General features: G+C 41.1%; 1 protein-coding gene and 1 long non-coding RNA gene across 2 annotated transcripts in view; both read right to left on the reverse strand.

The window, feature by feature from the left end:
* The window catches only part of LOC125483144, a 125,239-nt gene extending 120,940 nt beyond the window's left edge, over window positions 1–4,299 (reverse strand). The window contains exons 1-2 of the long non-coding RNA XR_007262112.1: window positions 4,102–4,299; window positions 85–195 (exon numbers count right to left, since the gene is read on the reverse strand). This is a non-coding gene — a long non-coding RNA (uncharacterized LOC125483144). The remainder of the gene's footprint in view (window positions 1–84; window positions 196–4,101) is intronic.
* Window positions 1–19,057, reverse strand: part of LOC109918225 (thrombospondin type-1 domain-containing protein 4-like) — a 396,211-nt gene that overhangs the window by 275,868 nt on the left and 101,286 nt on the right. The window contains exon 7 of the mRNA XM_048610590.1: window positions 16,785–16,921. Within this exon, the coding sequence (XP_048466547.1) occupies window positions 16,785–16,921 (137 nt within the window). The remainder of the gene's footprint in view (window positions 1–16,784; window positions 16,922–19,057) is intronic.

Genomic DNA, 19,057 nt, shown 5'->3' on the forward strand with positions numbered 1-19,057 from the left:
GTTAAAGCCCCAACTCGACCTACTTACATCCCACTTCCCATTCTCATCCTCTCTACCGAGAAACTAGACAATGCAAAAACCTACCAGGTAAAACAAGGCGGGTACCTTGTGGCCGCAGTTTGAATGGCGATCCCAGCCAACAGGCCACTGCTTCTTTGGCACAACTCCATCCTTGTTGACCTTTCATCCATGTACCTTGGGATGAGAGAACGATCAGCCTCAACAATTATGCCTATTCTCAGATCAACTCAGTACAGGCTTTCAACTCTCTGCTTTGAAGCTGATGGACACACACAACTTGTGTACTTCAACTATGTCACTCTGCAGGGACAGGCATGCATCTGCACAGGACGCTTTTGCACTGACACGGCCACATACATCTTATGGCTCTTAGTATGTTTTCTTCGTGCTTTCTCATGATAACATTTTCTTGGAGGCTGCCAGTCTCTGTCTGGGTAACGTCACTTTCTAGGCACATAAAGTCTTTAGTGGATAAAAGTAAAATACTGCTGAAACAAATATCAAAAGTATTACAGAAACCCAGCAGGTCTGGTAGCATCTGTGGGGAGAAATGTTTCGAGTCTATTGACTCTTCTTCAGAACAAAGTTTGAAAATCCAGGTATTTACTAAAAGAATGTAGCCAAAAAATTCACTGTTTAAAAATAATTCTACTGAACCAAAATCAAAGAACATTAATACTAATAACTGGATCTATATCTTAAATAGTCAAGTTAAATGGCTATGTTAAAGATGTCTAAAGCACAGTAAATAAAATTATAAATGCTCTAAACCAAAGTGCGTAACTCAAATTTCCTTTCACACCATTTTGATTTACATCCCAATAAACTTCAGTCAGGTACTTATCGGAAAGTCTGAATACTGCTTCAATGTTTCCTGTGAAGATTGAGATTTCTTAGACTGCGCTTACTTCCAGCAAGCTATCCCTTCAAATCACCTTCAATCTTCTCATGGTTATGGACTCCCACTTCATTTCAGATGGTGCTAGTTCATATCCATTTTGATCAGAACTCCCCTGGTTCTAATATTCTTTAATTCTGGAGTCTCGCATCAAAAATGTCTCTCTTCTCAGCTTGGCTATCCTACAGTTTCAATTCACAATGGGAGTCATTCAGTTAACAGTAGTTTTCAACTCTTGTAGCCAAAATTTCAGCTGAACCCGACGTGAAAGAGATGTTTCATGCGCTCAGCTTGTTCTAAACTCATACCTAAAAGCCTGCTTGAGATCAGGGTCTCACCTAGGAACCTGCTCACACCAATAATTAGCTTTTTGTTAACCCTTCTTTTCTCTATTGTTTTATCTCTCAAGCAGTTTAGTCACATGATCAGCTATGGAAGCAAATAGCTGGCTACAGAAATCATGCTTTAGACAAACCTAATCCATAAAGGGCCCATCATCCCAAGACAAACTATGAGCCTTTTAACCCCACATTATACGAGTTATCACAACACCTACACCTCCATTGTTTCCTGACCCATTTGTGGTGTACAGTGATGCAGATTTTTCTTGAGGAACTCTCCTGATCTCCTGACATAGCTTTATTGAAAGCTTTTCAGCCACCCTCTCTCTCAAGTAAAGATGTTTGTACCACTGATGGCGTTTTCTCAATGGGCTGGATGTCACGGGAGGCTGGGGGAGGGGGGATATTGCTCAAAGGCTAAACAGGCAAACTCTGGGACATCCATATCTTGGTGAGCCTATAGCCCACTGTCTCATGCCAGTCTGAATAACAACTCTAGCAGTCCCAGCAGTGCCCAGCCTCTGCTGGGACTGCCAGGAATACAAACAGGTCCAGCTGAGAACTTCATAGGATCCTGGAACCAGGTCTGTCCCTTGTTTCTTGTGGTAGGAAAGAATCAAGCAGTTTAAGGACACAGAGTTTGGAAAAGGCAATAGATTTGGCAGGATTTCGAGGTGGGGAGGAACAAAATAGAGGGTGATATTTTGGCATGTGTGTGTGCACAGAGCACCCCAGTAAGGACATATCATTTCCCTTCCTACCCACTTTTCTACATCATGTTTAAAAAACACACTGCTCAGTCCTGCCCACCTCTCCACAACAACTATATTATGCTGTGGCCAATAAAATATTCAGGTCAACTGATGTGGGACAAGCTCAATTGACTAAAGCTGTTTATTTAAAACAGTGGTTGGGCTGCTGGCTTTGGCATTGGTCCATATACCGTATTCCTGGAGACAGCTGGGAGTGGGGGCAGATGGTAGGCTTGCCACCCCTCCTATTATACATGCTCACCAGGCAAGAAACCTGTCTGGCAGGGGCCATAAAATTCAGCCCTGTGGAGCTTTGACCCCAAATTTGTCATTGTTTGAGCCATCTCAGCCATTTCTGTGTTTCTCCACCCTTGTTCAGTATGTGCAGATTCCTTTACCTATCGGCTGTCTCTTTCTGACCTCCTGATGAACATTTACATCAGTCTTCTCTTCAGTAACTTGACCAATGTGTTCTCCCTTCAATGGGCAGCACGGTGGCTCAGTGGTTAGCACTGCTGCCTCACAGTGCCATTGACCAGGATTCGATTCCACTCAAGGGTGACTGTCTACGTGGAGTTTGCACATTCTCCATGTGTCTGCATGGATTTCCTTCAAGTGCTCCTCTCACAGTACAAAGATGTGTGGGTTGGTTGGATTGGCCATGCTAAATTGTCCATAGTGTTCAGGGCTGTGCAGGCTAGGTGAATTAGCCATGGGAAATGTGGGGTTATAGGGATAGGGTCTTGGTGGGACGTTCTTTGAAGCGTTGCTGTGGGCTTAATGGGCTGAATGGCCTGCTTCCACACTGCAGGGATTCCATGATTGGCACTCCTGTTGATTCACTCCTTTCTCTACTTCAGCTCAATTTTTAAAAATCTTATGAATAATCCATTTATCTCTCAGTCTTCAGTTCCAATGAAAGGCTGTTCACCAAAACTATTTTTCTCCTTTACACATGCCGTTTGATCTGCTGAGTATTGTCAACTCATCGCATCCACTAGGGATAGGTGCATCAGTCTAGTTCCTAACAAGCCAAGCACAAAATCTCAACTGGATGGGCTCAGAAGGGAGGTAGAATGATCAGGGAGACTTTGGGGTCATTGTTTCACCATTGACTACAGAAGTATGCTTATCAAATTCTACAGGGCTAATTGTGACAATGTTAGCAATGCAGGCTCCATTAAGGGTAAATCAGAACTGCTCCAGAACTGATTGAGAGCAAGTGATGCTCAATGGACTTTGGAATCTTGAGACACAGTGGTGGTGTCGCTACCTCTGGGCCAGGAGGTCAAAGTTCAGAGACCAACTGCTGCAAAGGTGCGTCATAACATCTTTGAACAGGTTGATTAAAATGGAAGAAGCTGGGTTCTTCCCCAGCGAGGAAGTGAGTTTGTGGACAGGTGAAGGATCGATAAGGGAACAGTAGAAGCTGGTGTTTGTACTGAACTATAGTTTGACAATAAGACAGTTGAAAATCTCATAAAGCCTTTGCCTACCTTATTAATCGATGCATATTAAACAAGAGCTTGGTGTGGATGACATGGAAAACATTTGATGCAGAAAGAAAAACCTGATAAACAGAAGCTTTAATTTCCAATTCCTTTAACAACTCAATTTTCTGCCTGTCCAATCCTAAATTATCTTAAATAATCTTTTCAAGTAATTATCTAATGGCCTTTTGAAGCATGGTTTGAGGTTAAATGTATTCTGATTTTATTGGCTTCCAATCTGAACTGATCCTGGCAATAAACATTTAGACCTCAGAATCTGTACCAAGGGGTTAAATTGGCAAAGTTTACCTCAAATTAAATCATTGCATTATGTATTATTACATGCACTTAAATCAGCTTTCTAATTAATCTATCCCATATTACACCATGACTGAGAAAGCAGACTGCAACAAACATTAACACAAGGATAAACTGGCAGTTGTTGTAGAAAACATGAGCTCTGTATTACGAATGTGTACGGAGGGATAGAATATAATTATACCCGATGAAGCAGGATCAAAATTGAATGAGCTGGACGTAGGAACACTTACGATAGGGTGGAATTAGGGATATACTTAAAGGCAAAAATAGGAACTCACCTGAAGGAGTGAGAGGTGCATCAGAAGATATCTGATGGGGTTAGGGGAGTAAGATTCTATGCAGGACTCCCAAGAACTGATTACTGAGAGATTATTCATTGAGGTATTGAAATATTTTAACCAATTATTATCTAAAAGTTCAATTAAAAAATGAAATGCTGTTTAAGACATGATTGTTTCTGAGCTGCTGAGAACATGGACATGCCAGCCCTGGGAAGATGTGGATAAATTGGTGGAGTATAAGGTTAAATAGCTAACAGCAAATTATACATCACTTATCATTAAGGACCTTGTAGATCCTTTACCATGAGATTAACCGTACTGGGTAAAGTCCAGGTTAGATTGTATTGTGCCTTTTCTATTCAATGCTAGTTGTTTCTGCTCAGACTTTTCATTAAGTCATTCAATAGGCACAAGAGAATTTACAAACTTAATTGCTTATTTCCTGACTAATAGTCCCAACAACTAACTCATCTTTACGCCAGAATTGATACCTCTGATCAGAACTGGACATCTTTTTTCAACCCCAATGTTTAAAGGAAGCAGCTTTTTGCAAGATACTTTCTGCTGCCTGAGCACAGTTAATTTATTGACTTATACAAACATACCGCACACGGTTTTGAGGATCAAAGCCAAACATGTCATTTTCTGTGCAGCAGAGTAATTTAACTTTTGGTTACAAGACAGAATTTGTAGTTTTACTGCAGTGTTCAACAAAGCCAGACCATGAGATATTTCTCTGTGTCCATGAGATATAGAGATTCATTACATCCTAATGTACAATGTTAAGTTTTGTTTGTCTCCAAAATCAAATGGGTTAATATAATTTTCATAGATTAGCATTAAGCCACAAGGTAATTTATTAAAGGACAGGTTGTACTGATCCACTGGTAGGCGCCAAGTTTCTGTTAAACTTTGTTTAACAACCTTTTGTCTGCAAAAATAAAAGTGTCATCCATCTTCTTTTCAATCCCTCAGGCAACACTTGATTTCTAAAGAACACTTCCATACTCTCAACCATTTTTCAAGATATGTCACAGCCTGTTTTAAATTAAAGCTTCTTTCAAAGTTTCCAGCTGCTTTAAACATACTTCAAAGTGACAGCACCCAAGAAGGAGGGAAAGGTTTGATAACCAGGGGGCAAGTTTTGAACCATTGTGTGGAGAAAGACTTCCACGAGCAGGACAGAAGAAAAATGATGAATGCATTCACAACCATTTGGCCTAAGCAATAAGTATCGGCTGATGCTAGACGTCTCAACTTACCGTCAGTAATAATTTAAGTCAGAAAAGTTAGGTAAAATTGTTCATTGTATCCACCTCAAGTAACAAAAGAGCCATAATTTACTCAGGAAGCTGATGATAAAGGATGGAAGGATGGGGACTGTATCTACAATCAAGTTATACAGCAGTTGAGCTGCCTGATTTACAAAAACAATTCATCTGATTCAAAGCTAATTTATTCAAACTCTCTAAGATTTTGGAGTAGATTTGTAGCTCAGGTTGTGGGTGTTGAGGTTGTTGAGGTTGGTTGGCTCGCCGGGCTGGTTTCTTGTTTCGCAGACGTTTCGTTACCATGCTGGGTAACATCCTCAGTGTAGCCTCCGAGGATTGAGATGAGTGAGTATCCACATGGATAAGGAGAACCACCAATTCGACTGGGACAACACCAAAATCCTGGGACAAGCTAAGCAGAGACAAGCACAGGAATTCCTAGAAACCTGGCACTCCACGAAGAAAGCCATTAATAAACACATAGAACTTGACCCTATATAGACTCCACTACGAAGGAAAACCATAAGTGAGGCAATCCATCTCAACGGACTCCGGAGTTTAAAAACCAGGCGGGAAAACACACCGACGCTTCATCAGAGGCTGCACTGAGGATGTTACCAAGCATGGTAACGAAATGTCTGCGGAACAACAAACCAGCTCGGTGAGCCAACCAACTTGTTCAAACTCTATTTGTTCATCTTGATTGGACAGTGACAAAATGCAAACAACTAATCAATAATCCAGTCCTGATTCAACATCAGCAGTACCTGAAATTACAACATCAACACAAAACTGATGCCACTCCCATTATCATCTCCTCTCTCTTACCCCAAAACACCTCAGGAAGCTACCTGCAAGTGATGCATTGTAACAAGCAAGTCAAAATGGTCACCAAAAAATGATTCCAGAAGTTCACATATTGACACATAAATTTGTCAGAGGTTTGGGATCGATAATTAGATTGGAATTGTGCCTGTTGCTAACCTCTTCCAAAGCAATCTTGATATATGGGATCAATGAAAAGTTCCCAGATCAAACAGCACTTATGGCTACATTGTAAGCCATCCCTTGTGTGGACTGGCAGCTTAATGTCAAGGCTGGTGGGAAAAGGACTATTAACAGCTAAGGAAGATTGATCACAGGGTTAACTCAATCCATTCCAGGCCTGTCACTTTTTAATACACAATCACTGAACGCAGCATCAAATACGACATATAAAAGTTTCACCCTTTGAAGTTGCACAACACCTTCCTGTCAGGTCCGTATCAAGGAGCGGTTGAGGCCGCCAGGTCTGTCCTTGATGGAGTTTAGAAGGACAAGGAGAGAATCTGATTGATACTTACAGAATACTAAGAGGCCTGGATACAGAGGACATAGAGAATATGTTTCCACTAGTATGAGAGCCGAGGACCTAAGGATGCAGCCTCAGAGTAAAGGTCAGAACTGAGATGAGAAGGAATTTCTTCAGCAGAGGGTGGTGACTCTGTCGAACTCATTGGTGCTGTGGAGGTCAAGCCATTAAGTGTCTTTAAGACAGAGACAGATACGTTCTTGATTATTAAGGATTACGGGGAGAAGGCAGGAGAATGGTATGTCAGACATGATCAAATGGCAGAACTGACTTGATGGACCAAATAGGCTAATTCAGCTCCTATATCTTATGGTCTAAGCCTTGCCCAGAGGGTGTAGAAGAAGTCACAGCCATGGATCCCAGGGAACATGAAGAAGGAGTTAAGAACACAGATGACTGTCAAAGGAAGAGCATCCAGACTTTGCCTATTTCTAACATCAATGCTGCTAAGAGTTCATTCTTAATTTGGAGGTAGTATGCAGAACAGTCAATCTCTAGCTCTTTGGTATTTGGATGGACTTTGTTCAATATATTTCCAATGTGATACATTCCATAAATCATGCAATAACCAAACAAACTGCCAGCAAAATTACCTTCACACAGATTTACTAGTTTACACAAGTTGACATATAAACCAGACAATTGGTTACCACAATGTCTGCACCTCCCAATTCTAATTTAGGTAAGTTTTGCATTCATTTACAGGAAGAAGCCACATATAAGAGACAGGAACAGCTTAATGAAAGGGAGATTTTTCCAATTTTAACCCATTTATTCACAATGGGAGACCATTCTTCCAATTTTGCAGCCAGGGCCTGTATAGGAATTTGGAGCCCAGTTACATATTTATTACACTGGAATCTGTAGACTGGAGTGATGCATATGCAAGGGGGGCTTATCCGCCACGCTGAGTGAGTTGGTAACATACAAAAAGTATAATGTTCCCTCAGGCCTGCTTACCATGAGAACGGGACGAAAGAGTTAGTTTGTTTGTTAAACCCATCACCCATCTGTTTTATGGATCAATGCAGTACTGATTGAGATAATGACATAAATTCACCAGTATTGTTTGGAAATAATGTAAAAGTCCACAGTGGAGATTATCTTGCCAACCCCTAAAGATTTAAAACCTTCACTTAATCACCAGAATCAGAATAATAACCTCAAACAGATGGGGGAGTTTGGTATGCTATGCGAATGTGCACAGGGTAACACAACAGGGATGAAACATTGCAAAAGAATTCAGATGGTGGCTTTTTCAGGGGACTTACGAAGCTGAAGCACACCAGATAAAGTATACCTTCACTTCACCTGAAACCATGCATTAAAGCCCAAATTTCCTGTTTGTAGGTGGTGTTGCAGCGGTGAAAATTTGTTCTATCAATACTTTCTTTGCCTGCAGACAAACAGGAAATTATCAGGGCGAGGCTTTAAAGGCCCAAAGCGAGTCTACTTACTCTTGTACATTTTAAGGCTTTCGAGAGACTTCTGTACTTTAGATGTCTACGTGAGAGTCAAATGAAGAACATGTATCCAGACTTTAGTGATTGAGGATCTGTCAGAATAGCTGGAATTAGTCTAGTTCCTTCATTATAGCGGGATCTGAAGTAAGGTTGGGGATTCCAGAGTGGCTTGATAGAGGAAAGAGAATGCAGGCAGTTTAATGCGGGCCTTCTCGAAACAGGGGCTGGTGCTGGGGAATAGGAATCTCACACTGAGCGATGGATGTTACTAGGTGGGGAAGCAAGTGTGTATTTCTACACATACACAAAACGGACTGATTTTTAAAGGCTTGCACCACACTGATAACACAATCAGCGCAGCCTGAACAAGCTCAGGGCTGAACTTACACTGCTCCTGGACAGGCTTTCTAGTAACTCAGCTGTCAAAAGGCACGCAGAGATCCAAGATGGAGTCATGGATCAGGTATGCCTCAAGCTTTTAGGACGGGAACATTTCATGCACCCTAGGGAAAAGATTCCAGCTGGGCTTTGGAGGTGAAGAGGAAGGATCAAAGGAGTTTAGCATCTTGCAGGGAGAGTGCTGGGGTGATACAGCCCAATGCACACAGGAAACTGCTCCCACTACCAAAATGATGCACCTCCTCCTCCTTTCCAGCCGTTTCAGTAAACACAGAAAAACAAAATAGTCCTGACACATGTCACTTTCCAGCATTTTGTGGCAATGGAAGTAAATTGAGAGCCTTAATGCTGTCAGCAGACCTCAGGATGGGTGAGCTATTGGGTAATGTATCCACAGCCAGCCGTATGGGAACAGGTCACAGGTAAGGCAGTGGGCAAGCCCATTGAAATAAATAAATGTTTTACCAGTCCTCACCCTGAAAACACAGCATGGCAGGGGCTATAAGATCCAAGCTCGGTTATTACCATTCACTGAGCTCTCATTGGAAAAGCGTAGAGTTGAATCAGACATGCCTAGTGACAGGAGCAATGCCCACCTGGGATTAAGGCTGGATTCACAAAGACTTGGCCACAAAATTTTTTAAGTGCTCTTATTAATGTGGGGGAACAATCCTGGTTGAATGGAGAGGCATGCCCGGAGCAGCAGCGGGCATACCCTGGTGAAGCTACAACACAGGACTACTTGCATACCAAACAACAGAAGCAGCATGTGATAAACAGAGATAACAGATCCCATAACCCATGAATCAGATTTAAATTCTGTAACATTCAACAAGGGTGGCCAATTAAACAATTCCCTTGGGCAGAAGGCTCCACAAATATATCCCATTCTCAACGATGGGGACACCCAACAGATCAATATAAGACAAGATTGAAAAATGTGATATTAAGAAACTGCGGAAGGCATTGGATATTGTGAAGACCGTAGGCACTGACAACATTCAAGCAATAGTACTGAAGACCTGTGCTCCAGAAATAGCTGTGTGCCTAACCAAGCTGTTCGTACAACAACGGCCCCTATCTGGCAATTGGCCAGACTTGTCCTGTCCGTGAAAACTGGACAAATTTAACCTGACCCATGACCATTCAGTCAGTGTACTCTTGATCATCAGCAAAGTGTTGGAAGGTGTCATCGACAACGCTATCAAGTGGCATTTATGCACCTATAACCTATAACTGATGCTCACTTTCAATTCCATCAGGTGAGGTGCAAGTAACTGCCTTTGACATCAAGGCAACATCTAACACAGGATGGCATCATGTAGTCTTAACAAAACTGAAGTCAATGAGAATCAGGGGAAAATCTCCACTGGCTGGAGTTATTTCCACCACAAAGAAATTCATGGTTGTGCTTTGTTGAGGTCAGACATCTTATTCTTACAACCTAATTATACGAGTTCCTCTAGCTAGTGTCCTAGGTCCAACCATCTTTAACTGCTTCATCAATGATCTTTCCTCTATTATAAGGTAAGAGGTGGGATGGTCACTGATTGTGCAATGTTCAGCATGATTTGCGAATCCTCAGTTACTGAAGCAATTCATGTCTAAAGGTAGAAAGCCCTGGACAACATCCAAATAACATTTGAGGCAGGCAATGAACATCTCCAACAAGGGAGAATCAGACTATTGTCCCTTGACATTCAATAGAATTACAATCGCTAAATCATTCACTATCAACATCCTGGGGATTACCATTGACCAGAAACTGAATTAGACTAGCCGTAAAAATAATGCAGCTGCAAGAGAAAATCAGAAGTTAGGAATCCTGCAGGGAATAATTCGCCTCCCAACTCCTCAAAGTCTGTCCACCATCTAGGAGGCACAAGCCAGGAGCGCAATGCAGCATTTCCCAATTGTCTGGAGAAATGCACTCAAGAATGTTTACAGTCAGGCAAGTCTGCTTGATTGGCACCCAATCCACTACACTAAACATTCACTCCAGTAATCAGCAATACACAGTGGCCTCAGTGTGCACCACCTAAAGATACACTGCTGCAACTCACACAATCTCCTTCAAGAGTACCTTTCAAACCCATAACAACTATTACGTAGCATAGCAGATGCATGGTAACACCATCACCATCAATTTCCTGTCCAAGCCATTCACCATCCCGACTGGAACTATATTACTGTTCTTTCATTGTGGCTGGGCTAGAATCCTGGAATTCCCTTCCTCACAGTACTGTAGTGTACCTCCAACACATGCACTGCAGCGATTCAAGTAGGGAGGTCTCCATCACCTTCACAAAGGTAATTACGGATAGGAATAAATGCTGGCTTAGTCAGTAAATTCCATATTTCATGTACAAATAAGAATAGACCTGTGGAACATGTGTAAAGCTGTACAATGCACATCTGAGGAAGCTGGGAGCAAATTGTCCTGCCCTCTGGTGAGGACATTCTTTAAATACTATACTTTGTTCTGGTCACTAGGAAGCATGGGAGACATTTAGTGCATTGGAAGAAGTTCAAAGAAGAGCTGCAATACTGATTCATGGTATCAAGAGTCTGAGTTGTGAGGAAAATCTTTTCTTCAGCCTTGAAATATAATCTTAAAAAGGCGATGTTAAAATTATGTGAGGAAATCAAAAAAGTAAACCTGGAATATTACTTTAAATTTCAGATGTAGGACACCCACGTTCAATTCCACTCTCCCATAACTGTCTGTGTGGAGTTTGCACATTCTCCCCGTGTTTGCGTGGGTTTCCTCCCATAGTCCAAAGACACGCAGGTTAGATGGATTGGTCATACGAAATTGACCACAGTGTCCAGGATGGGTGGGTTATCCATGGGAAATGCAGGGTTACAGAGATAGGGAAGGAAGTAGGATGCTCTTTGGAGAAGCATTGTGGACTCAGTGGGCTGAATGGCCTGTTTCCTCATTAAAGGAAGTCTAAACAAGTAGAGACAGACAGAGACAAGTGAAAGTAAACTTTGAATTTGTTACCAGGAAAATGTTTCTTCAGACAGAAGAATGGAATTTCTAGAATTGGTTTGAATACCAATATATCATAGAATCCCTACAGTGTGAAAGCAGACTATTCAGCCTATTGAGTCCGCACCATCCTTTCAAAGAGCATTCCACCCTATCCCTGTAACCCTACATTTCCCAAGGCCTATCCATCCTAGCCTGCGCATTGCTGCACACTTTGGGCAATTTAGCATGGCCAATCCACCTAAAATCTTTGGACTGTAGGAGGAAACCAGAGCACCCGGAGGAAACCCACGTAGACATGAGGAGAACATGCAAACTCCACACAGACAGTCACTTGAGGGTGGAATCAAAACCAGATCCCCGGCACTGTGCTAACCACTGAACCACCATGCCACACGATATATAAGACAGAACTGGAAGTTACAATGAAGAGACAGAAAGATTTGCTAGGTATGTGAATTATGATGGGCCAAATGGCATTCTTTACACATACTTTGGTTGGGATACTCTGATTTTGGCATTTTTGTGTATCTAACTGGAGCTTAATTCCCTTATCTAAACTTTAGACTTTCTTATCCAGGCATTTGCTATGTACTGTAGATTAATAAATAACTGGAACATTTTAGCCTGATCTTTAAGATAGTACCAATTACTTTAGCTATTGTTCAGCATTATAAATCACACTGTTCAAAAGGAATCAACTTTTAATTTCTGCTTAGCTTTATCTTTTGAATCATTGCTCTGTAAGTCACTAACTTGGATGCCATTTATTAAATGTTCTTTAACTTTCTATGACAGTGAGTTAATTTTAATTTTAATGTTCAGAAGGATTAAAGGATAAATCCCTGAACATATAATTCCAACAAAAGACGTATTAATCAGAGAGCATGGTCTACAATCTTGCATGACCTGCTTTTATCTCATCGCCCTCATCAGATGTGGTTACCCAAATGACAGTGTGGGATAATGAAAATTATCATTTAATCAAAACTGAAGCACAAATTAAACTTTATTCACTGGAGTGTAGCAGGTTGAGGCATGACCTTATAGAAGTTTATAAGATCATGAGGGGCACAGATAAGGTGAACAGCAAAGGTCCTTTCCCTAAGGTGGAGGATTTCAAATCTCAGGGGCATATTTTTAAGGCGAGAGGAGAAAAATTTAAAAAGGACATGAAGGGCAAATTTTTGACATAGACTGAACTGCCAGAGGATGTGGTGGATGCAGGTACAGTTACAATGTTTAAAAGATATTTGGGTAAGTATATGAATGGGAAAGGTTTAGAGGGATATGGGCCAAATACAAGCAGGTGGAACTTGTTTAGTTGGGAACATGGTCAGCCTGGACTAGTTGGACCGAAGGGTCTGTTTCCATGCTGTATGACTCTATGACTCAAGAAACCTTACAAACTCTTCAGAGATTTCTAGATAGTAAAGCAATTCTTGGCGATACGAGGGATTAACATTCACTGTATAACATCAAAGACTTTTTGTGTGATACCAGCAACTAAGACCCTTTACTTCATTGCGGTTGTGATTTATTTACATTCAGTAAAGAACGTTCAATTTGAACATGTTGAAACAAGTTGCTATAGAGGCAGAGTATGATAACTGATGGGAGATTTTCAACAACAGAGTAGTCTGCATTCCTCTGATCAAAAATGGATCCTTGATTTTCACAGAAACTATTAGGCATTGTGGTCCCATCACAGAACGGTAGGTTGTTCAGCTCGAAGAATGTCTGTACTTGATTGAGCTGACATTGCATTTTGATACAACGACAGCATGGTTAAATACTTTTGGTGCCTAGTGTGTGCTTTCCAAGGCAGCAGGTGGGCATAATGCAAGATACCAACAGCCAGTTCAGGGCTGCTGCCTTCCTGTGAAGGCTGGCATTTTGTTGGGCCCCAAGTGTGATGGGACCCAAGGGCTTGACTGACAAAAGCCAAGAAACATGATCAAAATGAAAGGGCTGGCTGTAAAGAACACCAGGTATGTTCCCCACTTGCATTATTGATGGTGCTGTCAACACAAACATTATTGGAGCATCACTTAGTATGTGCACAGGTCCTGTCCATTAGATTACCATTGTGTTTGCGCACGTGCATACTTGCTGCTCTAATTATTACCCTGTGATTGTGAACACAGCAGGCAGGTAGATATATGCATGAAACTATGACATGTGTAGGCATTGATTTGCATCAGATAGAAACATATCTAGCTGTAAAAATAAAAGAGACTATTTACATAGTAATAAAAAGTAAACATAAGGCCCAACTCTCTGACAGTTTATAAAAATATAATCGAGTTCGAGTTCACAAGTTAAATATTCAAACTATAAAATAACATTTATTAATGTCAAGTATGGTGTGCTCAACATTATACAGTGCCAAAACTTGTACTGTCAAACACTGCACAGTGTCAAAATAGACCAATTATTTTACTGTACCAAAGACTGTTCTGCCAAAACTGTATCGATGCCAAGAAATACCAAACTAACTACAGTGAACTAAATGTTAATCTATGCCAAATACTGTCAAAGTAGATTTTTACTTTGTCCTTTATTCCACTGTACTAATTTACACTGACCTTTCAGAAAGACCTTTCCAAATATTTATCCAATTCAATTCTATGTCGCTTTAGCCTCTGTCTCTGTTCAAAATACCTTTCAGGTGGTAAATATTATCATAGTTACATGATTATTGTGAAAAGGACCCAGGGAAAACTATGCCCAGAATTAATATCCAGCCAGGCTTTGATGCTCCAAAAGGGGGAGACCTAAGCCGTAATTGCATTTAAAATATAAATGCAAAAATCTTCTTCAATGTTTACTTCAGGAATTTGGGAGCCACTTGGAAACAGCAATTGATTACTCTGGGGTAAATTTGTATCTTCAGCAGTTTCATCTGTCCTTCCAATGGCAGCGCTTCCACTACCCCAACCTGCCTTCCTTCCTATAGTGTTTGCCCATTTCAACAGCTTGTCTATTTTGTATCCATTTGTATCCATTGCCATCAGGTTTAATCCCTCTCCCCTGGTTATGCCTGCATCTAACCAGTTTTGTAGCTGGGTGATATAGTTCATTACTACAGCAACTCAATCACAGCTAAAGAAACAAAACCCAGATGAAATTCTCATGGAATTCACTTTAGCTCAAATATTCTATTCCTAGCACTCCTTTCAAAGCATGAAAGAAAGCATTTTCTTGAAACTAACAAATTCAGGAAATATTAACTTGAAAGGAACAGCTAGAAGACTCATCGAAGCAATGCATATCCAGATAATAGAAGCAGGATGGGCAAAGATCTGACACACAAACACAATATCTGATGGTGCAGGCGTCCCAGAGGATTGCAATGTCATGTCAATGTTAAAATCTTTGTTTTGGTTTATTGAGGGAAGAATTAACCAGTCTGAAGAGATTCTCAGGTTCCATCTCTGTTTTACAATAAGTGGTCTTGTGAGGCCCAGTGGGCCACCAAGAAAGCATTCTGTGAATGATTGCTTAAGGTTCAAGAACAGCATGGCTTCTTCCACAATCTGGCATTGACAGTGGGGAGAGGTGCACAGCGGGAGCACACCTTTGAAAAACAAAGGAATGCAGCTCACAATTTCTTGAAATCCACTCCCAGAGGGCACCTCTTTTCTGAGGAGCTTCACAACGCAAGATCAACCCTGAGGTGCTAACGGCATGAACAATCAAAAAGAGAATCAGCACTGAATAGTTCATCCATTCTGTTCTACTTTTTAAACTCACCATTATCGTCGGCAAACAGCGACTAGCCATCTGTTTCAAACTACAAATTCTGGACAATGAGAAAATATATCTGTCAAAGAAAACCACATCCCCTTGTTACATCTGGATCTACCTGCTTATTTCAGTGATTTAAAGAGCTAAACGTCAACAGTGAATAAAATCAGACACTCACCTTGTTGGCAGCAAACACTAATTTGACATTCGCACAGCATGGGAAGTTTCCTGTCCGGGTGATTGGGAGACGTGACTAGCCTGTTGCCCTGCAGCACCATATATTGCACAGCAACCCAATTCTTACTGGGGTTTCTGGCATTAACACGGCAGACTGCATCAGTACTCTGTGCTTTCAAACTCTTTATATACTCTGTATTTTGTTATTCACTTTACAAACATAAGCAAACATATTCAGGTGCCAAAAATTTCATTGATGTCACCGTCTAATTTCCACAGCAGATTTGGTTTTCATTATTCAATGAAATTTGGAGCAAGAATGCATCTCTAATGCAAGGAGTAAAATAAGTAGTCCACAGAAGAGATTGTATCACAATTAAAATCATGCTGTACATTATACATGTAAACTAATTTGAAAAATTACAATACATGAGTTTTTTGATCTTTTAATTCGACATAATATATTTCAAACTGTTGTCCTTATTTGCTTGTCCATTCAAGATTGAAAACTGAAACATGTAATCGAATGGTCAGACCCATAGCAATCGCAGATGGCAAAAAAAAATCACTGGTTCAAAGTAAATATTTCCTCCATCTGATTAACATGGATGGTATTTGCGAGTACTGGGGACAACCACCAGGAATGTGAGGCAGAGGAACCCACATGAGAAATTTAGCTCCCACCAGCAATCAAACCTTATATCCAATTTCACCAAGAGTTTCCTGGTTAGCCAGGGCTTAGCCTGTAAGAAAGGATGAATCCAAGGAAAGACTGTCCATCAGAAACATGGATGGGAGAAAAGATACAGACATCCACTGCTCAGAACTATTTTGTATTGGCTCACTCTTTGTCCTACACATTTTAACTTTAAATCAAGAAGTGGAAGTTATTGCATTCCACATAATAAGAGTGGGGAATGCCCAGGAGCTGTTCCCTGTCTGCCACGGAATTATTACAGAATGCAGCAAAAACCCTGGTTACACCCACTAGATGAACCCTGGTTACATACACCAGGCTGACCCTGTTTTCAGGAGACTTGGGTTCAAGTATCATCTACTCCAGAGGTCTCTGAGCAGGTTGGTTAGGAAATCTTGAGCCTGTGTTAACGTGCAGCAGGAAAACCTTGTTTACATGCACCAAATGACTTCTGGCATGACAACAGAAAATTCCTGATTTTACCTTCACAGCACAGCGACCATGGTACTTTGCAACCATGAAACACTACAAGAAGTTGTAACAACATTCAATTTGAGCAGAGGAGTTGCAGGCTTACCTTGCACTCTCCGTTGACACAAATATTCAAAGATCCAGGTTCGCACGGTGTTCCATCTATGACTTGAGTGGCATGGCGCACGTAGAACTTGTAACCAATGGCTCTGCAATTCAGCTCACATTTTTGGTTGTCTGATACTGAACAGTAAGAAGAAACAGAACAATTGAGATTTCAGTAGCTGGTTTTGGAAATTTTAATTGGGCCCTTTATTATAAGCTTTGGTTTTTACGCAACATGTGTGCGTTCTAAAATTATCAAACAAAAGCTCATGGGTATTTACAACAGAGAGGAGATCAGTCAGGGGCCCTACACAAAATATTGTAGGGTTTAAAATGCATTAGGATATAATTTACGTTCACCCCAAACAACAAAAGCAGCAAAGGAACACATTATCATCAGATTGACATCATGTTCAAGAAATATGGATATAGCACAGGAAAATGGCATTGAGCTGAAAGGTCACTCAGGATCTAAGTGAAAGGCAGAGCAGGCTAAAGGAGCCAAATCCTGAGCCTTGTCCAGGCCAGCAGCAAATCAATGGCTCTTGACACTGACCTCAAAGAATGAACCCACTTCTGTTCTGTGGTTGTCCCGTTTAGTTGATAGTTTTTAAATCTGGCATTAAGCCAAGGAGACAGGTCTTGGTGAGCAGTTGCAACAAGTAAAAGTCACCACAGTCCCAGATGACTGCCCTCTCATTAGTGGGAGGTTTTATCCTGAGGATCATCACACCTCAAGCAAGGGGTAAAGTTGAGAGGATGGGACCATCATGGTATCCTCAGTTGGTGCAGGTATCAAACCCACACTGTTGGCATCATTCTGCTTCACAAACCAGCCATCCAGCCAACTGAGCTAAACCAACCCACTTGACAGCAAACACATCCATCACATGAATATATCCATTCATAGCAAACAAAACAAGGTAAAAGATCTTTTAATATAAATTTTAAGGTGGTGAGGTAAACGTTACCGATATTAAGATTCAAAAGCAAATTAAAGGCAAGCTATAAAGTATTAATGTTTAGATGAGTTTCTGTGTTTATCATTGTGGAGAAGTTTGACGTGCCATAAATGTTAAATTACCTTCTCTGGGTCAGTGGGAGTGTACAACAGTAATTATGAACTCAGCATGTCATTAAAAGTCCAGTCACACCACATTGAACAATATGCAAATTATTTCAGGGGTATTTTACAGTGTGATTAATAGTGCAAAAGCGAAAGTTGTCATCAAGACATGATTCCAAGAGACATTGCACTTTGTGGGAATCTCGGCCGGGCATTCTATGGAGCAGTGTACACTCGCTGACTGCTGGATTTCCATGATATTTTATGCAGTTCTGACCTCTTAAATTGTTATTAGTATTCGTGGAATAATGACAGCAAATGCTGACAGCTTTGTTTACATTACCGCAGTAAAATCTGGGTCATTAAAACTATGGGCTAACGTCAATCCTATGCTTGCCCGCACTCCAGCCTGGATTAATGCAAGCTCTTTCTCTGATGTGAAAACCAGAAATTCGAATCCTGTCTGAACGGGCACTCAGTAATAGATGAAACTGGGTACATACTGGGTCCAATGGTGCGTCCTGGCACCAGTTAGTGGAATGTATTTCATCAGAGCCATTGCTCAATTTTAAAATCATGAAGTGGGATACGAACTGAATTACAATAAGTAGGCAACAACATTAACTTATATGCTGCAATAGCAATAAGTTTAGAACATAAGAACATAAGAACTAGGAGCAGGAGTAGGCCATCCGGCCCCTCCAGCCTGCCCCGCCATTTAATAAGATCATGGCTGATCTTTGAGACTCAGTTCTACTTACCCGCCCACTCACCATAATCCTTAATTCCTTTACTGTTCAAAAATTTATCTAGCCTTGCCTTAAAAACATTCAGCGAGGTTGCTTCAACCGCTTCACTGGGCAGGGAATTCTACAGATTCACAACCCTTTGGGTGAAGAAGTTCCTCCTGACCTCAGTCCTACATCTGTTTCCCTTTATTTTGAGGCGATGCCCTCTAGTCCTAGTTTCACCTGCTAGCGGAAACAACCTCCCTGCCTCCACCTTATCTATTCCCTTCATAATCTTATATGTTTCTATAAGATCTCCCCTCATTCTTCTGAAGTCTAATGAGTGTAATTCCAGTCTACTCAGTCTCTCCTCATAATCCAACCCTCTCAACTCTGGAATCAACCGAGTGAATCTCCTCTGCACCCCCTCCAGTGCTAGTATATCTCTTCTCAAGTAAGGAGACCAAAACTGCACACAGT

This window comes from Rhincodon typus, chromosome 1 (genome assembly GCF_021869965.1).
Source record: "Rhincodon typus isolate 14 chromosome 1, sRhiTyp1.1, whole genome shotgun sequence".
Lineage (NCBI taxonomy): Eukaryota > Metazoa > Chordata > Chondrichthyes > Orectolobiformes > Rhincodontidae > Rhincodon > Rhincodon typus.